This window comes from Gigantopelta aegis, chromosome 14 (genome assembly GCF_016097555.1).
Source record: "Gigantopelta aegis isolate Gae_Host chromosome 14, Gae_host_genome, whole genome shotgun sequence".
Lineage (NCBI taxonomy): Eukaryota > Metazoa > Mollusca > Gastropoda > Neomphalida > Peltospiridae > Gigantopelta > Gigantopelta aegis.
Window position 1 is genome coordinate 8,572,063 of NC_054712.1, and position 26,748 is coordinate 8,598,810.

General features: G+C 39.3%; 2 protein-coding genes across 3 annotated transcripts in view; one reads left to right on the plus strand and one right to left on the minus strand.

The window, feature by feature from the left end:
- LOC121388279 (uncharacterized threonine-rich GPI-anchored glycoprotein PJ4664.02-like) overlaps positions 1-14,570 on the minus strand; it is a 28,095-nt gene extending 13,525 nt beyond the window's left edge. For both annotated transcript variants that reach the window (XM_041519560.1, XM_041519559.1), the window contains exons 1-4: positions 14,505-14,570; positions 2,221-4,995; positions 1,498-1,636; positions 380-558 (exon numbers count right to left, since the gene is read on the minus strand). In XM_041519560.1, coding sequence (XP_041375494.1) covers positions 380-558; positions 1,498-1,636; positions 2,221-4,995; positions 14,505-14,559 — 3,148 coding nt within the window. In that variant the 5' untranslated portion in view covers positions 14,560-14,570. The remainder of the gene's footprint in view (positions 1-379; positions 559-1,497; positions 1,637-2,220; positions 4,996-14,504) is intronic.
- Positions 14,571-15,606: 1,036 nt separating this feature from the next.
- LOC121388237 (ubiquitin-conjugating enzyme E2 Q1-like) overlaps positions 15,607-26,748 on the plus strand; it is a 44,635-nt gene continuing 33,493 nt past the window's right edge. Inside the window, exons 1-2 of the mRNA XM_041519505.1 lie at positions 15,607-15,904; positions 21,019-21,141. Coding sequence (XP_041375439.1) covers positions 15,746-15,904; positions 21,019-21,141 — 282 coding nt within the window. The 5' untranslated portion in view covers positions 15,607-15,745. The remainder of the gene's footprint in view (positions 15,905-21,018; positions 21,142-26,748) is intronic.

The window sequence follows — 26,748 nt, forward strand, 5'->3', positions numbered from 1 at the left end:
TACTGACTGCGCTAGACCCCGCCCCTAGCTGCTCTTTACAACATTTAACTGTGTAATTATTAACTCAGGGTTCCTATACTTTTTTAAAGGCATTCTGCATGACTATTATTATTTTTTAAGGATTTACAAAAAGAAAGAAAAAGAAAAAAAGGTCTGTGATTATCAACATAACATTACAATGTTTTCATGTGAACTGTCCCTGTTGTTGTTATTTTAAATAAAGAAAAAATTATTATCAACCAGTTTTCATTTTCGTGACCCAACTCAAAATTCCACGACTCTCTTTGACTGACAAAATGACATTTGGAAACTCCATGGCTTTCCAAAGATTTCCATGACCTGCATGAACCCTATAAATATAAAATATACATCATCGTACTTTTCACCACCACAGATGTTGCTGCCTTGTTCCTTGTTGTTTTCCTGTGATCAACAGACTTGCTTCCGGTCTTTATTAACTTGTTACCACTCGACTTGTACAGAATGCCACGAATGAAAACCAGTCTAGCAGGACTGGCGCTGTCCTTTCCAGATGACGTCTTTGTTAATCCCAGAGTCCTGAAATACACATACATGGAATATCTCTACACTATTAATAAACAATTCAGCAATTACTAATACTACAGGACCGTACAGGCCTTACTAATTAATAAAGATAAAAATCTGGCTTGTGGCCCCTATCCCCACTTCAGATAGCATTCTCATTGACTACTAACCAGTTATCTAATTATGACAACCAATTATCTAATTATGACATGCAAAATTATGTTCCTATTTCTCACATTAAATTTCAAATAAAATATTATTCTAATACAATTCTTTATTAACATAAAAAAAAACCCCAAACAATAACATAACTTTAATTTTGAAGAATTGTTTGTGAAAATTAACAAAAGAAAACATGATTACAATACTGAGAATACTAATTAGAAATGTATGATTTTATAGTTTATAGATCTACAACTTCCATCAAAAATAAAAACTTTTGTAAAGAAAATTAAATATTAACTGGGTAATAAATACACGGAGAGACTCCAGACTTGAACTGTATGTACATGATATTACCAGCCATCAGACATAAGGCTGGTAGGTACAGGGTTCACAGCCCGGTACCGGCTCCCACCCAGAGAGAGTTTTAACGACTCGTTCACTAACCACTAACAACTAACCCACTGTCCTGGACAGACAGCCCAGATAGCTGAGGTGTGCACCCAGGAAAGTGTGCTTGAACCTTAATTGGATACAAGAAAATAAATCGCAATGAAATGACAACAATATTTGTTTCGGTAAGGCTTTCTAAAGCCTTGGATCTAAATGTCAGTTTAAAAAAACAAAAAAAACAGGACCAGTTATTAACAAATTAATATCCCTTATAATTTTTTTTTTTTTTAAATTTTATTACTTATTAAATGTCCAGAAAGTTATTATTTCTCTCAGGACAGATCTATGTGATAATAAACTGGTAACTCGGTTATTATTATCTCCTATGAATGTCACCTTGCTGAAAGCCGATTGTGACCAGTGATCAAGTGGAGTCTGTGGGCAATGTCAGCTGTACTCTGTGACGTGTGGGGGTAGGGGGAGGGGCTCCACCAGTGACCTTTGTTCCAGGAGGGACCAGCGCTATACTTAAAACCTGAAAAATAAGAATGGGAAGATTCATCAAACTTTTCCATCAGAGAATCTGTCATGTCATCTAATAGGAATATCAAACAAAACAAGTCAAAATTAAATTTGATCAGTACATGTAACTTGAAAGGAAGTCTTTAACAGATATAAATCTTAAAGTTATGAAAATACACAAAATAAAGAAGCATGTTTGGTGAAAATTTAGAGCGCGCCCTCAGGGCACTTAATGGATTATTAACAGTAAAAGAACCCTTTAGAATGTTAAGACATTTGTGTTAAAACATTCTCTAAACAAATCAATGTAATTATTTTAGAAACAAAGAAATGAGTTTTTTTGTGTTTTTTTAAGTTTGGTGAATTTGTTAGCTATGGTCTGCCAAATCCATAAGATTAAAATTACAATCTGATAAAGAAGAAAAGATTTTTGAAGTTTGGTGAATTTGTTAGCGATGGTCTGCCAAATACATCAGATTAAAATTACAATCGGATAAAGAAGAAAAGATTTTTGAAGTTTGGCTAATTTGTGTTACCTGTTACATGTAAAATAAATTAGCTTAAGTTTGGAAAATGTGAAGTGACAAATCTATTAACCTCTGCTCCTGCTGTTACTCCAGGCTTTGCGTAACGTCCACTGTAAATTCTTGTCCACGCTGTATTGGTGTTTGGAACTAAACTGTGTGCCATGGTAACTGGTGATCTTTATTGCTCGAGGATCGTGAACACAATTGCTGACTGAAAGTCTGGGACTGGATACAAACGACTTTGACAGTTTGTACTTCCCAACAATCACCCTAGCTGCATGCTGACTGTTGGAAGCTACAGGCACCAAACTGTGTTGGACACATTTAAACGGACTGCTGGAATGGAATGCTTTACTTGGAACCAAACTGTGCTTCGATGCTGACTTGTGTCCTTTCACAAGTCTATACTTACTTTTAACAACACCAGCTGTCGCAACGCTGGCACAACTGTTTGCTGGGTCCTCTACACTCTTCTGTCTAACCCAAACTTTGCCCAGTAGTTTTTTCTGTTTCAGTAACTTTTTCTGTTTCAGCAGTTTTCTTTTATTGATAGCATTATGTCTTGTTTGTTTGCTGTGACTAACAGATGGAACCACTGATTTTTTTGGTAGTTCCTTTAATTTCTTTTGCAGTATTCCACCAATGTTTTCCTTCAGGTGTTCTATTTTTGACCTCGTCTTCTGCAAGTCTGACATAAGGGTAGCGACCTTTTGCAAGCGTACTGGTGACGATGGATTTGGAAGCGATGGCTTGTGTACTGGAGATGCTGAATTAGAATTGGCCTTTTTGGCCATCTTTTGTACCAATGGAAAAGATTTTCCTGAAACCAACCTTTGGTTACTAGAGATCTTCAAGACCTCATTGACAGAGGAATTCTTATTTGATGTAACAATTGATTCTTTTTGTACTGTCTCTAAATAAGTTGATGCATTACCATTGGTAATAGAACCTATCCCCGATTTCACAGACTCAGATGGTTGTATAGATAATACACTAGAATCTACTGGCATCTTCAATGACACAATGGAGTCAGTTGAACCACTACAAGAGGTAGAGGAATCTATTGCTATAGTCAATGGAATGTTGGAATCTGACGACATATTCACAGAAATAAAAGAATCTGCTGGAAAAGAATCTGCTGGAAGACCATGCAAAGGGGAGCAAGCTACTGCGGTAACCAATGGAATCCTGGAACCTGAGGACGTATCCAACGAGATGAAAGAATCTGTTGGATTATTTACATCTGTCACCACAGCAATATTAGACTCAGTTGATAAACACAGTGGTATGAAATCTGATTGCAATTTGCAATCAGAAGAATCTGATTTCGAAACAATATCCACCTTACGACTTGATGCAATATTTCTTCTCAATAACCGTGACAAAGAATGTTTGTGAGTACCAATACTGCCACCATCTCTACTGGTGGTAACGCGTTCACTAGCCGACAAGCTGGATGAGTTGAGTATGAGTCTTCCTTGCTCAGCACCATCATAACCAGACTGCAATAATGACGAAGCTGAAGTTTTTCTTTTCTGATTATTATCACTCTGAGGACGTTCACCCTCTTGTTTCTCACTCCGAGGATGTTCACCCTCTTGTTCCTCTTCTGCAGAACTTACAGCACCAACTGCATCTTCCGTGTCAGATTTCTTCACTGTTCCAACATCTTCATTACACATTTTCAATGTATCCTTTTGCTGGACATGCAGTTTACCCTTTGGCATTTTTAGCAATGATGAATCAATTTCTTTATCAGTAGATTCTAATTGTCTTCCTGTTGATGAAGATTTTTCTACAGATTTGACAATATTTACAGATGAAATATTCTTCAATTCTGATGATGCCTGCAATTCCAAAGGCCCTCCCTTTTCAGCCGGCTCTTTTGAAATATCTGTCAAGTCAGGTAATTTGGTTTTCTGTTCTGGAACATGTTTCTGTGTTCTTGTCAAAACTATTGATGATGCTTGAACGGATGAACTCGAAAGACTGGCAGATGATTTGGAAGTCTGTATGAATGTCAAGCCAATAGGGACACTTGTCAAGCTACTACTTGATGTTAATATTTTCTTTTCACCCGAGGCATTGCTATTTGATGTATTTATACTGTTTTCTTTGCTTAACCTAGCAAATGATTTGGAATCCTGTTTGTGAGCTGAAGTAGTACCAGCACCAATATTAATTCTGCTACTATCCGAATGTTCTAATATTTCCCTTTGATCTGTTGAAACTGTATTTGATGTAAATGTGCTGTTTTCAGGAGATGACCTAGAAGATAGTTTTGAAGTCTGAATGACAGATGGGCCTCCACCACTGTCATCACTAACATTTTTCACACCACTGTCAGAAAAAGAAGACAATACATTATTATTACTTGTTTTAACTATATTTGACGTGGATATACAATTTCTATTAGATAAATTAACAGACAGCAAATTTTTATGATTTGACGCTGGCAATTTGCTGTGTGCTTGTGACACTGAATGGACTGAGGTGTTCTTTGTTGAGTCTTCAGATCCTGTTACTGAAGATAAAGACCCAGGGACGGACTGGCTGCTTGTTGGAAGCGGAGTTCGTCTGAAGGAATACTTGGAGGATTCGTGATGTTCCTTCAGAGTCTCTGCTGTATTTCCTAGTCTCTGATCACTGGAAGACAAAACACCCTGCTTGCATGCACTCGAGGATGACATGTGATGTTCGTCTATCCATGGTCTGGACTTCTGGTTTGTGGCAGATGAACGGTCATGTCGGGGTCCATGTCGGCAGGCTTTTCTACTGGAATCACTTGGATATGTCGATAAACCGGTCAGTTTAGGTTCACTCTGCTTTGCTTTATTAATGAGATCTGAAAAACAAAGACAAAAATTGTACATAATGGGCATTTTTTGTTTGTTTCCGTCTCCAGATCAGTCCTCGCCAGGACAGGCCAGTGATCACTCCCACTCCACTCCTTTCAATTTTTAATACATTTCATTTGAACTTTAATATGACTGCTCACCTAACAGCATTTCAAGAGAGTGATCTTCAGCTCACCTTTATTTTACGAATGGCAAAGACAGCAGATGCCGCATTCAGTTTGCAGATGCGGCATTCAGTTGTCTATAATTAGAAAATTTGTTTCTAATTTTCATTATTATTCATACTTACCTAGTGCTAGCACAACAAATATGCTATTCAACCTGAGTCATACCTACACACTGCAGAATTCTCTCCCTTGCCGGATATGCGCAATGCTATCCTTGCACGGGCTACCTGTAACTTCATTCTCGGTTCAAAGTCCACCCACCGAGGGAAAGCCTCATAGGGGTGGGTGGGAGGTATAGTTTGTTGTGCTAGCACTAGGTAAGTATGAATAATAATGAAAATTAGAAACAAATTTTCTAATAGTCTTATTCAACTTACTGTGCTAGCACAACAAATATGCTATAACGGACGTGCAATGACACCGTTAGAGCACGTGAATTCAACATTAATGGGAGGAGGTAAGAAAATAGAGGACTTACCCGTACCCAAAAAGCTCCTTTGAAGTAATGACATGGAGATAGGACGAACCACGACATACGGTAACAAGGAGTCAAAAAACTTTTGGGAATAAAAAGGGGCTTCCCAAAAGAAAAACTCATCCCCATGAAAAGGAGGAAAAACATCTCCCCAGGGAGAGGAAACGGTAGACAACACTACAAAAAAACCCATCCCTCAGAAAAGAGTGGAGTGTTAAACATGTCCGAAGTGTGAAACGATGGCAGTCGGACGGAAAAGAGGTCGACCCCTTTCCGTTGCCCTGCGCACAGACACGACGTGTTGAGCCGCAATGACTGTCTGGATCCTACGCGTACCGTCAGGACCAACCGCCATATCCCGGAAATAGAAACGGTCAAAAGTGTGCCGTCCTTTCCAAACCCCTGCATTCATGACCTTTATAATACTTAAAGAGTCATGAAAATTCAGGGAAGCAGAAATGGCTCGGATCTCATGTGGTTTAACAGAGAAATTCCGTAACACATGATCACCCGCCATCTCATATGCTAGCTTGATGGTAGCTGCTATCCATCGAGACAAAGCATTTTTTTGACATCACCCGGCCTAATGGTATAAGAAATAAACAATCTCTTTTTACCCTGCCGCCGGTTTTTCGTACGCTGCAAATAATACTTCAATGCTCTCACCGGGCAAAGAAGTCTATCCGAGTTATCAGATGACAGAGTACGAACTAAACTGTGAATGACAGTAGGTGGAAACTCTTCCCCTGGAGACTGGTTTTTAGCAACAAAGATAGGGTCGGTACGTAAAGTGACAGACCCGTCCGAATTGTAATCAACCAAGTCATGCAAAAAAGCATGTATCTCACTGATCCGACGACAAGCTGCCAGTGAAACCAGAAACAGAGTCTTCCACGTCAAGGCACGAAGACTAGCAAACCTCAACGGCTCATAAGGCGCACCCTTAAGAGCATGCAACACCAGAAAGACATTCCATTTCGGAATAATGGAAGGTCGTTCAACCGTGGATTGTAATGATTTAAGTAAATCATGCAACACCAAGTTGGTAGAAAAAGTCACGACATCCACACTGTTTAAGAGTAGTGAAAATCGCAGCTCTGTGACTTTTCACTGTCATGACTTTAAGTTTCCTTTCTTGGACCAACGCCAGAAAGTACTCCGCTAAATCGTTGACAGTAGGCGATAAGGGATCGAAATCCCGTGCGTTCGCCCAACGAACCCACATACGCCAGTGACACTGATAAACCGACTCGGTAGATTTGCGCTTTGCTGAAGAGACGAGATGCGCAATTCTTGTCGAAAAACCTCTGCGTCGCAAGGAAGCCCTGATAACCTCCACGCGTGAAACCGGAAGACCTCCGGCTTCGGATGCCACACCGTCTGACTCAGTCGCTGGCTGAGTAGATCGGACAACACTGGTAATCGGAACGGGACTGCCACTAACAGTGACAGGAGCTGTGGAAACCAGGGCTGCGCCACCCACAGAGGAGCTATCAACGTCACGTGACAAGGTTCCTGGACCACTTTGGTCAACACCTTGCCGAGTAAGACAGGAGGAGGGAAGGCATAAAAATCCAGTCCCGTCCAATCCATACTTAACGCGTCGTACTCCAACGCCAATGTGTCCGGTACCGGGGACACGAACACCGGCAATTGGTTGTTCAACCGTGTGGCAAACATGTCCACCTGTGGACTGCCCCACACCCGAAGAACCGCTGCGACCACCCCTTTGTTCAACATCCACTCCGTCTGAACAGGGGTATGTCGACTGAGGGCATCTGCTAACACATTCACCGATGAAGGAATGTGTTTCGCCCACAGAGTGGTCCCTAGTTGGTCGCAGAATTCCAAAATCGCAAGAGCTTTGCGACCCAAAGTCTCCGATTTGGTTCCACCCCAACGATTGAGATATGCCACTACCGACGTATTGTCGCATCTCAACAGAATTCGACGGTGTCGAAGAACACACCGGAAATGAAGACAGGCACGATGCACTGCCTCCATCTCCAAACAGTTGATATGAAGCTTCCTCTCGGAGAGATTCCATACCCCTGAAATGTGTTGATCCAACAGATGCACCCCGTACCCGCCCGACGCATCCGTGAACAGGATCAGATCCGGAGCAGGGGGGTGCAAACGGAACCGATAGGGACATGCACTTGTCCGACAGGCACTCCTGTATCGGATGAGTGAACCATGGGCCCAGAGGCACTATCGTGTCCCAATTGTGACCGTCCCACCGTGGGGACAAATGCCACTGGAGTGGTCGTTTGAATCGTCTGAACCGCACGATCAATGAGGCCAGAGATTCGAGGTGGCCCAACACCACGTGGAGAGATCGTACCGTAGTACTTTGCTCCCCCATCAAACGTCGCGCCGACGTTTGGAAATTGTGGATACGCGCATCGGTGGGACGAACAGACGCTACCACAAGATCGAAGACCACTCCGAGATATGTGAAAATCTGAGCCGGCGTTAACTCCGATTTCACCCAATTGGGAATAAAAACCCAATTGGAGGATCGTGTCCAAAACCAACCCGACATTGGTCTGACACTCCTGTTGCGACGAAGCTGGGATCAACCAATCGTCCAGATAGGTATGCATTCGAACCCCTAACAAATGAACATGACCTACCACCGCTTTTACCACACGTGTAAAAGCATGGGGACTCGTCGCCAAACCGAACGGGAGCACACGAAACTCGTACGCTTTCCCGTCGAACAGGAAGCGCAGAAACTTCCAAAACGCCTTGTGCACCGGGACATGGAGGTATGCGTCTTTCAGATCGATCGACACAGCCCACTCCCCAATTTGAAGCAGGTTCCGGACCGAATGAACCGTTTCCATTTTCATGGAAGGAACATCGACGTAGACGTTCAGTGGCTTCAAATTTAGGATTGGTCTCCATTCCCCATTTTTCTTCCGGGCGAAGAAAAGATGAGAATAAAATCCCGGAGTGTCCAGACTGACTCTCTGGATGGCCCCTTTGTCGAGAAACTCGGCAATCATACTCTCCACTAAAACGCGCCGATCCGCGGACGGTAACGGCGGCATTCTCGGAGTGGAAGTAAGAGGGGGGCTCGAAGAAAAGGGTATTTTGTAACCGTGTCGAACGACCGACAGAACCCAGGGGTCGAGACCAGGCAGCTTGCACCAATTTCGAAGGAAATGGCGGAGCCTGCCCCCCACGGGTATGGTTGCTAACGGTACCTCCGAAAGCAACTGCCGATCGTTCACATACCCTCACCCCAACCGCTTACCACCCGTAGGCGCAACGCCTTTGGTGGACTGAGAACGGAACGCAGTACGACGTTTGCGTCCTCGCTTAGCGGAAGACGGGTTGTTACCTGGTTGCCTCCTAGTGTCAGGAACCCTAGGGATCTGAGCCGACTGTAAAAAAGCAGCCTTTTTTACAGGAGGAGGCTTGAACCCCGAAAACGTGGACCGACGTTTACCAGAGGTTGAGGGTCGAGTGTTCGGGACTGGTCGCGACAAATCCTTGTCTAGGACAATATTAAAATCGGGACCGAAAAGTAAATTTTCCCGTATAGTACCGAACGTGTACGAAAAAACGTCTTCGCAACGTTTGACGCACTCAAACCCGCCAGGTAATGGTCACGCCGTAACAAAAGACTGTTCGCAAACAATCGGCCAGATAACTGAGCGATATGCTTAGAGGCTTTTGACGCAGCCTCCAAACAGCCTTTCGCCATCGCGGGAAGGCTCTCGACAGCCTTATCCAAGCCAAATAGGAACGTACCTAAATGGTTATTAACCTGGAACATCGACTTAGCCAGCCGTTCGAACGATTCCAGATCCGCGATTGGCAATGACACATGCGGCGATGGGGAACAAGCGGCTCGGACACTAGCGGGAACGACCGCCGGATGTTCGAGAAAATCCGCCCCCAACGTCTCATAGGAGTCGGCACGAAAAATGCGCGCTCCCGTTAGGATTTTCCCCGTAGGCAGTGCCGTTGGGTACTCATCAACACCCACTCCCAGGATACGATCACTGCCAGTGATCAACACATCAATGTCACAAAGTGAACTGTGCGCCTCCTGTGCAAGTGGTAAACCCGACTCCTCACGAGGAGTGACCAAATTCAAAGAACGGTTCCCGAAGGAGACACCCTTGAATGTAGGCTGGGCCTCAACCTGAGGTATAGCGTCCCCGCATACCTGTCGGACCTGGTCCCTGACAAAAGCCAGAACCGCCGGATAATCGCACTCCTCCTCTACCTCCGAACCGAAGTGAGAGAGAGCTGGGTCAGCGACAGAATCCGGTCCAACCGACGCTTCCTCTGAAGCCAGGTCACTGTCCACTGGATCCCGAAGATCGATATGGACTCCTCCCCCTAATCGAGACGCCCCTGGGGCAGCGTCTCCCGAGACGGAAACAATAGGAACCGAACGACAATCCCTAACTGCATCGTCAAACTGCTGTCGAGACGCAGTTTCTGCTGGTTTTGGCGGAAAACCAGGGGGGGGGGGGGGGGGGGGGGGGGGGGGGGGGGGGAATGGGAGCCGCACCCGTCGGTCCCGTCTGCGAAAGCAATGATCCCAACTGAGGCGAAGCGTTCAAAAATTCCACAAAACTCCGAAACAACGTTTCCTGAAAACCTAACGGTCGTTCCTGCGCCAAGTGCGGAACGGTCAGAGTTTGCGGCCACAGAGTACCCCCAACCGAGGGGTATCTGCGCGAACCTCGTCCTCTATCGAGTAAAGTCGAAGAGGTAGGGACCAAAGATGGTGCAAACTGTGAGGAGATGTCCGTTGCTACCGAAGTCACCGGACCCTTGGGGTAAACATATGCAAACGGAGGACCCAAACGGGATGAGTCCTCCACCCAACGGTAAACATCGGTCGGGATGCCATCAGAGACGGATCCCGGCATCGGAACAACTGGCTCAGTTCGAAGCAAACTGGCAGAACTCTCCTCGGGCCTTGAGAATGCTGAGGTGCCGAAGCGACTGTCAGCAATCGAAGGCAAAGTCGGGGCCACCTGCTCTGCGGACGAAGCAGTGGACCTATGCACAACGGAGTGCATGTGCTCGGTAACCGATGAAGTCGTCAAAAACCGGTGCCGCGACGACTCCACCCTGCCCCCCTTCTGTTTGTAAAGGTAACCGTAACGACGATGGCGACGCCCGCGACGAAGCCACACAAACAGAGGAAGGCGCCGTCACTAACGAAGACGGCTCACGTACCACGGTCACAATAGGAGCCCGGGGGGGCGCTCCCGAAGTATCTGTAACTGTACTCGTAACACGGACCGAAGAAGAAACACCCTTGTGTTTCCCCCCTTTCCGGACACTTTTCGAAGTGTCTACAGACTTATGGGACCTACCCACTAAGTCTGACTTGCCGACTACTGCCGAAGCAGACGACAAGATTTTGCTGGTACCCGAAACCTGAGTCTGCGAACCGAACCGACCCCACTGGTCAGGAGACCACGTGGCGCAGATCTCACACTGACGGTCTTGAGAACAAGACCGACAGTCCGGACACAACACGTGTGTGTCTTTACGTCGTAAAAGAAATGGACAACCATCTCGCGCACAAACTTTCCGTGCGCTAGCTGTCAACGAACTCGCGTCGGACATGGTAAATTCAACACAGAATTCCCAACTACCAACCGTATGTCAAGTTCAACCAAAAAAACAAACACAAAATTACAAGTAAAGAAAACTTTTTGCCAAAGCTTAACAGGTGTTAACAGGTGGACTGCAGAATTGAGAATGAAGTTACAGGTAGCCCGTGCAAGGATAGCATTGCGCATATCCGGCAAGGGAGAGAATTCTGCAGTGTGTAGGTATGACTCAGGTTGAATAGCATATTTGTTGTGCTAGCACAGTAAGTTGAATAAGACTATACTTAATTAAACAGCTTATTTGTTAAAAAAATAAGATCATATTGTCATCAATTACTGCTCAGGTAACTGATGCTGGTGGGACCAGCACACTTCACTCCACCCAGCACTGTTGAAATGCGGTCTAATTCTAAATATGGATTTGAATGAATATATATTTTAGAAGGGTAAACAATTTGTGTTAAAAGTTGTGTTGGTTGTTGAGCCATTTGCAACACATTGGGCTGTTATATTTATTGTGTAACAAAGCAAAACAAGGGTGCGAAGAGAGATTGTCCAACTTTATCCAAATATGTCACAGGTTTGTAAATTAACTAAATTTACAGTCTGTCCCATTATTCTATTAAAATGTTTTTTGTAAATAATTTCAGTTTGGTTTCAGGGCTAAAAATTTGCCTTTTTTAACGAGAATCCATGTGGATTCCCATGGAAGCAGTCCACAGGAATCCTCCGATTCTAAACATTTTCAGAGTACAACTGTATCAATAGTCAGTGTTTCTGCCAGAAAGAGTTTTGGGTATGGCGTTATGGAATTGAATGCAACCACAGCCAACAAAAGGTATGGGGGGCCTCCTGTAGAAAAAAAGGGTTAATTTTAGGGTTAGGGTTAAGAAAATTATACTTAATGATAATAGTAATTAATTTTGTAAAAAGGTTAACTTTAAAAAATAAAATATGCAAAACAATTTGGGTATGGCGCCATATCCGTTTTACCCTCTGGCAGAAACCCTGACAGTATTAGTATATAGAATTCTGAGTCAAATGCTACTAACTGTATATGGATTAGTGTATATAAAACAACCCTTACTATTTACTGGAAAGAATGACCAATTTGTCAATAACAGTGTATCCAATTTTAAAGCAAAAAAACAAACAAAAATGTATTTTTACCAACAGTTTTTTAGTGGTTAGATCCATTTTTCTTTACAGCTAGTTTTTTTTAGATGTCTTAGCGGTCCTAAGTTCAGCCAGCAAATGTTTGGCTAATGTTCGCAAATTAATTGATTGGTTCCCAACTGTGAAGCGCATAAACCAGTCTAGCAGAAGTTTTTCCACTCGGTCTGACTGAACGCCGCCCAGGTTACTTTTCGAAGATTGCTTATTTGTAAACAGTGCATGGAATACTTTTGCCAATGTATTTTGCGCATTGGTTCAATGTTTGTATGGATATTACTGAAGTACATTTCCGTTACCAACAAAAGGATTTATTGATTAAAAAGAGCAGGTAATTCAAGGTTAGGAACATAATATCAGCGACTAACATAAAAATGCTTGATGTATTACTAAATTTGGCCTACTAAATTACTATTGTTATTATCTAAGAACTGAACAAACATGTTCCTTTAGGTTCTCTTCATTGGCAATTTGGTTCATAGAAATGGACTAACCACTGCCTGGCTCCAGGCAAGACGTTTTGAACATGCACAAATTCGAATGTCTGCTATGCTTTTGAAGCCAGTTTAAACTGAAGCTTGATAACCAGAGTATTCTGTAATGTTTTACTCACTGATTAGTCAATTTAATAAATTTGTTGAAATATTTCATGCAAATCCAAATAGATTTGGATGTTTTATGCTAGCGCGAATCGGATTCAGAGATTCGTGCAAATTTTTAGCCTTGGGTTTGACGTAAGAAGAAAATTATTTTGGAAATAACAAAGAAAGGCAAGACTTCCGAACGTTCCAGCATTCAGTTCATTCTGGCCTACTATCGCTTAGGTTTTAGGTTGGGATTAGTGGTAGTAGGCTATTAGCATGCATGCTAGAACGTTCGGAAGTCTTTCCCAAAGAAATACAACTTGTCTGTGCAATTTACAAATCAATTGGCTCGGAAATAAATAACTTGTAGTAAATTACATAGTATGAAAAAAATGCGATCCCTATGGGACGGACTATAGTGTTCATTGTTTAGGGGTTAAAACTAAGGCTTGCAGTGAACTCGTATGGAAAACTTACTCGTATGGGGGAAAATGCAGTGAACTTGTATGGAAATCCACAAGTGAACTCATATGGAAGACTTACTCGTTCGGGCAAAAATTGTCTGGTCATTCAGGCAAGGATGCTCTTGATGTCACATGTCATTCGGGAAAAATGTGCCCATACGCCTATGCACAAAACGAAATATATAACATGACACGAAAATAGGTGACTGGTGTTGACGCACAAACTGCGGTTGACACGCAAATAGTTGACTTATGGTGACATAAATAAGAAGCATGTATACAAAACAAGTGTCAAAATACACATTTAAGAGAAATATCAAAGTATATCTGCATATCCATACATCCCCATATGAGTTCACCATTATTTTTTCCATACGAGTTTGTTTTCCATATGAGTTTTCCGTTCATACGAGTTCACCGTTATTTTTTACATACGAGTTTGTTTTCCATATGAGTTTTCCGTTCATACGAGTTCACCGTTATTTTTTACATACGAGTTTGTTTTCCATACAAGTTTTCTGGGAAAGTGTACCGCCTGTTCCCCCCATTAGTTATCGATCTAAAGAGGGATTTTTTGATGGGGTATATATAGAAAAGTGGGGCATGGGGCCCTAACCCTAACACTATCCCTAACCCTAACTCTATCCCTAACCCTAAACTATTATAAATGATGGGGGGAACGGGTGGAGCTCTTGCCGTTTTCTGTTCATACGAGTTCAACGCATCCCAAAACGAAAGTTACGAAGGTCTGCGCCTTTATGGCCAAGACCTAATTAATTTATAACAAAAGATTTCTTGAAATTGCTCTGTTGTTATTACCACCATAGATGATGAGTCCACGGTAAATCACTACTAAATGATGACGTAATGATACAAGGCAGATTATTAGTGATTTGCAATCAAATGACAGTGACATGATGAGATTTCAAAAATAATTATAAAACATTACAAATAAAAATTCAATTCATATCCAATAATAAGTCCATATATCTTTAAAGGATAAAATAGTAGGCTCTACATCATTTTAATGGACATTTACTTGTGAGGAAAGCAATTTGTTTGCGAAGTTCTTCAGCTTCCTTTGAATCCGTCATTTTAACTTCAACTTAACAGTGTGTTGCGCTTACATTGACGTCACATCCATGGACTAGCTAACAAACTCAAAGTTACAGTCAATTTTAAACCGCTTAAATCATAAAATAAAATACTAAAACACCATGAAAAAAGACACACAAAACCCCACCATGTAATAAATAATATACAGTAATAAATGGAGAATTTTATTTTTTAATAACTGATAGTTTGGTGTGGGTTTTTTGTGTTAGTAAAATAAAATAATTGGTGTTTCAAAATTTAGAATTGTAACGTTGAGTGATATGACCGAATTACGGATTAGCAAAATAAGAGAAAGAAAAGGACCATGATCATTTGTATTGGAAGAGCACTTCAGCAGATTCACATTAGATAGTCTCGAACATACCCCACATGCTAAACTAACGTCTTTGATGTTTAAAAGGGGTTTGGCTTTATAACCGTTACTTCTCAAAGGTACCTGCGGTTTTTTTAAATTATATATATATATATATATATATATATATATATATATATATATATATACATATAATAATAACTTGGATATATTATACTTTGACTTCCATGGTTTAATTATACTTTGACTTCCATGGTTTATAGAGCACTCTAGTGGCACACCGATAACAAGCTGCATTTGAATATATATATATATATATATATATATATATATATATATATATATATATATATTAAAAAAATATATATCGGGGTATTACAACACCAGGATGACTAGCAACACCTCAGATGTACAAAATAGGATATTCTAAACAATAACTACGGTAAGCTCAATTTCTCTGCTACGTAAGCATCAGTTAACATAATAACAAGCTTCTAAGCGTGAAAACATACTAAAAGAGGCCTAAAAAGTAATATATATATCTTGGTCAAGAAATGAGCTAACCAGATATTCTAACAAAACACGTTTTTATTTATTTATTTTTATTTGATTATTGTTATAAATTATGTTTCAGTGTTTTTTCACCTACTGATTTTATAATTATGATCTTTGCTGTAAGCGGTACAATAATAATTCACTTCCTGTACCCACTTCCTGATGCACTTTCGTTTCTGTTGTGAAATGTTTGACTTCCTTTCTCCTTAGTTTTGATTTTGCAAATGAATTTAAACAAGAACTGTAATAAAACAAAGTAAAAAATAAAACAATAAATTGTATGTTTGCCTACAAAAATGAGTTTTGTGAAACAGAAGTCAGCTGTAGAACTTTGGCTTGCTAAGGATAGCAATTGTAAACTTCTTTTGGTTGATGCAGACGAGAACGAAAACCGCCTGGTATTTCAAGTACCAGATACTCCAGTCTCTTTTTACATTGTTTGTTCTGAGACATTGGTGAGAACTTTTGTAGATTGTGTAGCTACTAGATAGTAATTCATCTTCCTCCAGTTTTAAGTCTCACTGCACAGATGTCATCTGCCATTGAAATCCATGTTAAATTGCCCAACTTAAATGAAGATTGCCAATATATTATATACGGCCAAGAGAATGAAAGTTATAGATTTGCGTCCGAACAATTTTAAAAACACATGAGGCTTTTTTTCATTATTCATTATTTTTATTGATCTATTATTTCCATTGTAGATTCAAGTCCAAATGAGGTCCTTGACATGTTTGAAGGTGGAATATAAACTATTGAATTTTTTGTATTTCATTGTAGTTTAGCTTTAACTAGCTAGTTAGGGCCTACATTGTATATGATTCAGTGTCTCCTTTGGATTGGTGGATCAAGGCAGTCCTCGCACTGAGGATAGGTATCTGCTTCATTTTCGACACCATCGTGACCATGGAGGTATTCTCCACACTGTATACAGCAGGGCTCATATCCACAAGCACAGTACAGCTTCTCTATGTGGTCGAGGCAGTCATGATCCTTTACGATCATTAAGTGCCTTTTTTGTGCAAATAATGAAAAATTTAGTAAATAATGAAAATTTTCAGCGGTACCTTTCACGGCATGCGGGCGGTGGACGCAAATCTATAACTTTCATTCTCATGGCCTAAGCATTTATTTTCACTCCAAAATTGAGAACATTTCTGTCCCAGTTTTTTGCTATATGACTGCATCTAGCTGTAGTACTGGTCTGAACAGGTGGTATGACCCTTAACTGATTCACTCTGGCTGTCTCTTTCGCTGTACACCCATGTCCCAAAAAGTAAATGCACAGTATTACAAAATAACATGGGCAAAATACAGCCAGAAGGCTTACCATTAAACATACACATTCAGGGCTCGCGCTGTCGGTAGCCAAATTAGCCATTGGCTAATTAAAAAAAAAAAAGGCTAATAAAATTTGCAAGTGGCTAAAATTTTGGCTAAGCCATTTTCTATCTTCTGATGTGAACAAACGGTTACATAATCTATCCGACACCTCAAACATAATAATACTACCAAATATTCAATTGGCGTAATAGCGATCTCGCGACCGGTAACGAGAAACGGTGTCATGCAGAATACAGCGTAGGCCTTATAATGTTTGCTTATTTTAATAATCACGGTTATTAATTTTAATGGCATGCATTCAACATGTATGACAGCAATGTCTGGAAGATCTGTAACTTGTTATTTTTACTTTGTAAAATCTTTGAACCAAAGTAATAAAAACAGACCGACAATGCGTGTCAATTTCAATACACATGCCAGTTCAGGGCCAAAAAACATGTAGGCCATCTCAAGGTCTGAGTTCAGCCAGACCGAGCGAAAACAAAACGTTCGTTAGACTGGTTTGTGCGCTTCAACCAAATGGACACGACGAACACCGATCAAATAGTTCGCGAACGTTAGGAAGAACGTTCGTTGGCTGAACTGAGGACAGCTCTCGGCGCGAATATACATCACGCTTCGGAGTCAGCTGACACCCGCGTGTCAAGAGACATCGTTGCGGACATTAAACAATACGATTACGCAAAAGTAAATCTTGATGTAAATTTGTAGAAAAACAATAGTTGTTCGCATCAATGAATACCTAACTGCAGTTTTTGTTTATTCCTTTGTTTTTGTTAGTTTCGTACCCATGGTCGAGAGCACGCATGCAGATCGCGATCGCTGGAAATGAACATGCAGTATTTAAATTATACAAATTGCAGTTAAATGTACACTGAATAAAATTAGTTTACAGTAATCATATTAGTGAGATAATTTTAGATATAAATTTGTAAGACTGTGAGGTGACATTTAATAAGTTAGCTGGATTTTAAAAAGACCGTAAATTTTAATTTTATTAAAGGATTTGTTGTTGTTTTGTTTTTGTTTTTTTCTTTTTAATAAATGGAGTATACTGTGGTGAAGTCGGCATTCTTAGCTGAGGTATTTTGTAAGCAGAAATCACAACAAGCATTTAACACGACGCTGAAATCAACAGCAACAACATGGCACAAATTATGAAATCGTTTGGGGTGGGGAATTGATGGGTCACTTAGTTATTCAAACTAACATAAAGATTGCTATTTAAAGAAATAATGAGTTCTATATATATAAAAAAAGCTCTCAAATTTTTATTTGGGAAAAAAAGAAGCAAGAAAAAACAAAACCATCCATAAACATCCACCCACCCCCATATTTCTGTATGTTTGTTAATTTAATGTCATAGGCCTTAGAAGTGGGGGTGGGTGTATGGGGTACTGGCTTCAGACTCTAAAGATATTGCTTAACCTCATCCCAACCCCACCCCCGCTGAAAAAACTCGAAGTAATATATTAACTGCCCCTACCCCCATTGAGGTTTTGTTATTCATATTTATTCCAGTTTGTACACAATTAGCTGAAAGAGATACATTTTCATATTCATATATAAATACTCTATACAGTACTGCGTAAAACAAATTTGGCTAAAGCATTTTCAATATGGCTAATAAAAATTCCATTTGGCTAATATTTTGGCTACAGGTATTTTTGATCCAGCGTGAGCCCAGACATTGTTTTAATTCTTCCCCAATTCCTAGAAGTGAGTATGTGAACCACAACATATGTTACAACTAAGAACTATAGTGGACCGTAATGAATGAACTCTCACCCGAAAGTGGACTGTTAGTGAGACCTTTAAGTCTATTAACAGATTTTGTCAAACTTGGTGTGAAGTCAGTTTGATAATTTGGGTCATTTACACCACAAAAAGCTATACTAGACATTGTAACTTGTGAACTCTAAACAATACACCAAAAGATAGATGCACAATACCATCCAATAAAACTTCATATCATATTGTTACTCCTTGGTCATCCACTCAATAGATGGCCATCAAATAAACAGCCACTACATGGTAATATATGACCTTTTCGGTAGTTCTGATATAAGTAACATACAAAAAAGCTAATTATCTAGTTAGTTCATTAAAAATATTAGTTTTCCTCAATAATTGCTATGGGCAACAATCATTTCATAGTGAAGTGTTGAAATCCTGGTTTTTACTGCATATTTCAGCATGAAGATCCACACATTATTAATGGCGGATACAAATTCTACTTTGATAGTAGAATACTATGTTATATATTCCAATACCACCAAAACTGTTTGTCACTATGACTGTACGTTCGAAAAAATTAATTATGCACAAAATCACAGACATTAGGGTAAATTTGACCTTGTAACCTTGAATTTTGACCTTTTACAATGAGAAACTCAATGTTAGACACTCTGATCAATTTATATATTACATGTCAAAATGCTAGCATATCAATTCTTGATGCCGTCCCCTAAAATTTAAAAAAAAAATTGACATTTCCAATATTTACGCAAAGAGGGCCCCCATAAGCTTGGCTAAAAACCAAATCGATGAAAGGACCATTTATAAGAATGCTACACTAGTACATTCTCATTTTGGCTCGCTAAAGTTATATTTTTGGGAATTAAGGTCTCACTACGTACATTAAGGTCTCACTATACATATGTCATCTGCCATTGAAATCCATGTTAAATTGCCCAACTTTTAAACTATTGAGCAACCATAACGCTAGGACTAGAGCTGGGTTGTATTGAAATTTCAGCTTCAGTATCTGTTTTGTATTTTTTGGTGATTTACCTCGGTATCGCAGGGCTCAATTTCCAAATATATAGAGTATTTCCTTGAAAATTATGAAAAAGTGGATAATTTAAAAAATATTTTATTAACCAAAGACTGTAGCCATTCTGTATAAAAATTAGCCATTGGCTAATTTGGCCATGAACAGGGTGAGCCTTGGTATTCAGTATTGATACAATACCGATATCATGCAGCATTTTCAGTATACTCGGCTTTAAATACATGCCCGAGTTAAGTCTCACCCGCTAATTTCATCTAAATAAAATTAAATTCCATACACAAGGCCCTCATCTCTCTCTTCTTTTCAGCTATTTTGCGTGCGTCAGATAGTGTTAGTGCTTTACTAAATAGCAGATAACATTTTCCAATACTGCAATTTCAGTATTTTGAAATTTGCTGGGTATGGTAAATCGGTATTGACATGATATATGACATGACATGTTATATGCGGTATACCGCCCAGGCAGCTCTACCTAGGACCAATCTGATAATTATGTAGTAGAGCTTTCAGGAAAAGGTACAACAGTTTAAACTTTTACTTTAAAAAATTATGTAGTAGCTATTTTATTCATTTTATTACTGGTACTAAAGTGAACATGGTAAACATTACTGTGGGTAACCAAACTGGTTTGGCAACACTCAGCATGCACATCCGTCATGGTATTAAAGTGAACAAGGTAAATGTTAGTGTTCGTAACCAATTGGTTTGGCAAAACTTAGCATGCACATCTGTCATTTTCTGTTAGTAAAATCCTTTTTGAATAAATAAGGATCATATTATATGTAAATACACGGTAACATAGCCTGCTGTTTTTAAAGTAGAGGAGGCCATGAGATTATATTGTTAACACAGCATAGCTTTAGCTTGTCGAGGAGGAGAAAATCATACTCCTTAAAATAATCAGAGTTAGAGGATAAGTGTGGTTTAATAGGCTTCTAGATAATGGTAGTCCCACTCCCATGGCTAGTAATATTCAATATTGGGCTAGTAAATAATTACTATCTACATGCCTGATGACTAGTGAAATAAACAACAAGTTGTCAAATGCTGCATTTAACTTCTATTATGTAAATATGAATATCCTACACACACACACACACCACCCGCTCCAAATCTAAGGGTTTTTAAGCTGTTATCTCCCTGTTTATGTGACCTATCTGGTTATTTCTATTAGTACAATTGTATTTACTTAAAGTAGGGCTAGTGAAATTTTAATCATGGCTAGTAACTTTTTAAAATGGCTGATCCCATGACTAGTGGATTTTTATAAAAATTCTAGAAGTCCTGACTTTATTGATACAAAAGGTGTGGTAATTCGCTGCTCATGCACGACCCTCATATTGAATTCAGGGGTGTGCAGAGGTTTAGCTAAACACAAATGACAGTCTGCTGCAGCAAACAAGGCTAATTTATTTTCATTTTATTTCACAGCACCTGTGGTCAGACAGTGATGATCTGCTTACTCACCTGCAGCCAGTCATTGAGTGGATGACATCATGCAGCAAAAAGCCAATCACGGATGTCCTGAGTCGTGCATACACCTGTGTTAAGCCAGTGAGTGTTCATAAGTCAGTTCATTTTAAAATTTATATGTCATTTTATCCAGCAATCACCTTATACATTGGAAAGATATGATGACTAGATATATCTCTATATTTTCGATCACTGACCACAAATATAGGTCACGTGACATAAGCCCGACGTGACTCAAGTATTTCAGAGTAGTTTTCAGTAAACATACTCTTTAAATCATTTGTTGAAGTACAGTAAATACAAATAACTTTTAGTTTTGCGATAACAATACAAAGCTTGTAAATTTATTTATGAATTAGAGTTTAGAAACGCTTTTTTAATGTGACAGAATATGTAGCTAGCATCTTACAAATAATGACTTCATGTATCTTGTATGACGTCATATGGCAAAAGCCTTGCTAGGTTGACAATACTCGATTTGCATATACAAAACTAGAATAAATAATGATTTTCCGAATATTCCTGTAGGATTGCAGGATAAAAGAAATAACTGGTTACTGTCTCATGTCTAATATACACATTGCCTGACTTTTCAAGGTAATTTCTAGACACATTGCCTGAAATGAAAGATCCACCATTCATTGACAGCAATTGTTGTAAAGGTAAACACACCTAGTGACAAAATGCAATATTAGTTAAAATTATGTAATTTATTTCAAATAAAAATCTCCACAAAGACATTCTCCAAAAACGAAAAGCTTGACATCAAAGTAATTAAGATTCAAAATATTGCTTTTAATCTCACACTGTCTTAATCTGTTAATTCTATACTTTGAAAGAATAATCGTAACGGTTAATTACCTTAAAATAGATTGTTTTTTCAATGGATTAGAAGCCCGTTGAACATGCGTTCATGATAACTTTTGATGTTAACCTGTCTTAATATGGTATATGAATGTTTTTGCCATGGATTAGAAGCCATGGTAAAGGTATTTCTCCATAAATACAGTATGGATAGGCAGGCATATCATTGCTCAGCAATGGCAGAGTTAATGGATGTTCGTTTTAAGGAATTACTTCTAGCAAAGAAGGCCAGTGATACAAAGTCAGTGCTTATGCTGAAAGAGGAATATTTCCAAACGATGGATGAGTTGAAGGAAGCTTGTTCGGTCAAATTAAAAACTGCTAGACAATACTACATTCTAGGACGGTACGAAATACTCTAATGTGGTGATGTGGAGAAGTTAATTCGCAAGCAACTCGGCAGAGGAACCAATATACTTTGTGAACATTGATGAAATGTATGACATCATTAAGCGTGCTCACATTTCAACTGGACATGGTGGTCGCGACAAAATGGTTAAGTTTTTGTCTAGATATGCAAACATTACGAAGGAAAGCATTGAACTCTTCAAGTCTCTTTGCATTGAATGCCAGAAGAAAAGAAAACATGCTCCAACAAAAGGGGTTGTCGTGAGACCAATATTATCAAAGGATTTTGAATCACAAGGGCAAGTGGATCTAATTGATATGCAATCCATGACAAAGGCACCACACAAGTGGATCATGGTCTATCAAGACCATTTGACAAAATACTGTGTCCTGCGCCCACTAACATCTAAATGTGCAGTAGAAGTAGCCTTTCAGTTGATGGACATATTTCTGCTCCTTAGTGCCCCTCATATTCTACAGAGTGATAATGGCAGCGAGTTTACAGCATCTGTCATCACAGAACTCAAGGTTCTGTGGCCCGATCTCCTCATGGTTCACGACAAGCCTCGGCACCCTCAGAGTCAAGGATCCGTTGCACGGCTGAACTGTGATGTGAAAGATATGTTGATTGCCAGGCTCGGTGATAACAACTCAACAGACTGGCCTATGGGATTGCGATTTGTTCAATTCCAGAAAAACTGCAGTTATCATTCTGGCATCAAGCAGACACCATACAAGGCCGTATTCGGTACTGATGCACAAATTGGATTGCGTACCTCTGTCTTACCAACTGACATTCTGGAATGCATGGTGTCTAAAGAGGATCTCACTGCAGCATATGCTACAACAGACAGTTCATCAAACATGGATGCTGCAGAATCTGATGGACCTGAGCACGACACAGTCAAAGTCACCAATGATGTTCCCGAATCCTTGTCAGGTATGTTCACACTGTTCGTCACTATATGGCACGCTGTGTATGTTATCACGCATGGTCAAACGAAGTCATCTGGAGCATGTTGCTGGTAACCCAGGAGACAACGTGACCATTCCTATCCCTTTGGTAGACCGTGGTAAAGGGGATCCTCGTAACTACATGGGTGTGATTGTTAATCGAGATCAAAATGACTTGTACTGCATTGCAGTTCACTCAGGAATACTTAAAGGACGATACAGCAGGAACCAGTTTGATTTATGTAACCAAAAGTTATATATTTTAAGTGACATGTGTACCTACATTGAGGTGGGACTTAGACATGCAGTGAAAGACGAGTCATTGGGTGGAGGTCAGGGCTACGCAAAATGTAATTGTGCTATTAGTGGCAAACGATGCTCATCAAACCGTTGCAAGTTCTACAAGGCAGGTGTAAAGTGTAATAGCAGATGCCACTCCAGTCTGACCTGTCTAAATAAATAAATGTGTAGAAGCGCTAGTTTGTAAATATTTTAATGATGTATGTGATGTATGTTTTAATGCATTTATCTCATATCCGTAGTAAAAATATTCAAATTGTTTTAATGATTTGCATCTATGTATGTTTTAATGTATTTATCTCAAATCTGTAGCAAAAATATTCAAATTGTTTTAATGATGTGCATCTATGTATGTTTTAATGTATTTATCTCAAATCCGTAGCAAAAATATTCAAATTGTTTTAATGATGTATGTGATGTATGTTTTAATGTATTTATCTCAAATCCGTAGCAAAAAATATTCTAATTGTTTTAATGATGTGCACCTATGTATGTGATGTATGTTTTAATGCATTTATCTCAAATCCGTAGCAAAAATATTCAAATTGTTTTAATGATGTATGTGATGTATGTTTTAATGCATTTATCTCAAATCCGTAGCAAAAATATTCTAATTGTTTTAATGATGTGCATCTTGTGATTAATTATTAATGCATTTATCTCAAATCCGTGAAAAATATTCAAATAATATTGTATGTTTTAATGCATTTTCTCAAATCCGTCACTAGTTGTGTTTACCTTTATAACAATTGCTGTCAATGAATGATGGATCTTTCATTTCAGGCAATGTGTCTAGAAATTACCTTGAAAAGTCAGGCAATGTGTATATTGCCTGAACTATTTAGGCAATATACAGATTGCCTGAGTGAATCAGTTACTTTACAGATTGGCATTCTACAGATTGCCTGGTTTTACACATTGACTGTAACATATATAAATAGAAATTGCAGTAACATTAATATTTGTATGGTTTGCTATTTTATGTGCACCATAATTATAATAATAAACACGTTTTGGTGATTTTTCTTGAAAAACAAATATCTATTTTGAAATGTTTTTAATTGAAACAAAGTTTCCAACATGTAATTTGTATCTGTAGATACAATTTTAATTCATAATAATGTTGTATGTGACATATACGACCAAAGTGCAAGCATAATCACACTGATTTTGGATGTACATGTATTTAATTATATGTTACGGTGATCAAGTTCCGCCTTTGAAGATCTACATGATTGCCCTAATGTAGGCATTATGGATTAACAATATTGCACATACAAACGTCATTGTAAGTTATCCAGGACAAAGTCCAGTAACAAAAGACAGTGTAATCAGATGTAAGGTTAAAAGGCGAATTAAGTGAACGTGGCCTCCAACATAAACAATAGCAAGATCTATGAACTTTGATTAACTTTACAGTTAACAAATATTTGCAACAGAATATCCTTGTCCTGGGTCAGAACCCCGATCCTATCAGAGGCCGACTCGGGATAGGCGTGTTCGAAACCCTAGTGGTATATGGACTATGGACATGATAAACCAGTTACTAAGCTAAGCTAAGCAACAGAATGTTGAACGTGAACATGACACAACACACACACCAAAACATTAGCACAACATAGCACGCACAACAGAAGCTGAATATGACATGGCACACACAACATAAGCCGAATATGACATGGCACACACAACATAAGCTAAACATGACATAGCACACACAACAGGACATGAACATAACGTAGCTCACACAACAGGACCTGAACATGATATATAGCATACACAACAGAACTTGGCACATTAACGACAACAAGACCTGAACATAACATAGCAAAAAGCACTTGTGACAGTTTATTTGTTTGTTTTGTTTAACAACACCACTAGAGCACATTGATTAATTAATCATCAGCTATTGGATGTCAAACATTTGGTAATTATGACTTATAGTCATCAGAGGAAACCTACTACATTTTTCCTAATGCAGAAAGGTATCTTTTGTATGCACTTCTCCACAAACAGGACAGCACATACCACGACCTTTATCCAGTCACTTGCGACAGAACCTGAACATGACATAGCACTCACAACAGAACCTGAACATAATAGAGAACTCACAAGAAAACCTGAACATGACGTGGCACACACAACAGAACCTGAACGTGACATAGTACACACAACAGAACCTGAACATAATAGAGAACTCACAAGAAAACCTGAACATGATGTGGCACACACAACAGAACCTGAACATGACATAGTACACACAACAGAACCTGAACATAATAGAGAACTCACAACAAAACCAGAACATGACTTGGCACACACAACAGAACCTGAACGTGACATAGTACACACAACAGAACCTGAAGAAGAACATGACAGAACACACATACAACACACCATAGCACACATAAGAGAACTTGAACATGACATATCACTCACAACAGATGCAGAAAATAATTTAGTACACACATCAGAATCCGGAGGATTGATCACTCAACACTCAACAAAACACGGAGAGAACACTGCAAATAACATAGTCTGTAGATACCACTAAACACACATCATACATAACCTGGAGAGATCTCTGAACACAGTAGAACCTGAAGAGATCACTGAACACAACAGAACCTGGAGAGATCACTGAACACACAACAGAACCTGGAAAGATCATTGGACTCACAACAGAACTCCAGGGTTTTTCAAAATCGAAAGTCTGAATAACTACTATTGCCATGCAAGACAGGACTTCTAGATTATGGTAGCCCAACTCCCATGGCTAGTGATATTCAGTGTTGGGCTAGTAAATAACTACTATTCTAATTCAACACATTTGTAAGAACAAATCTGATTGGATCTCTACTAAAAGTTTCAGATAGTAAAATCACTGATATACCGGTCACAAATTTTCTGGCACAAATATGTCATAGGTTAAGCAAAGAACAGGGTTGTTTTGTAATGATGTCATAAAGACAATTTCTGTAGCATTCATATTATGTACAGAAGTTGTTAAATACTGAGAAGTTTTTATGTCAGAAATGAACATATTATTCTTTATTAGTCGTTATCTAATCACGAGAGCTGATTAAATTTGTCAAATTACATTTCAAATTATATGTCTGACCACCCATAGTCTGTTAATGGGCTGCCTAATGACATCATTAGCTGGTTACGTTTATATGCTTATTCTTACTACAAATGCGACAATTTCCTATTTAAAATCAA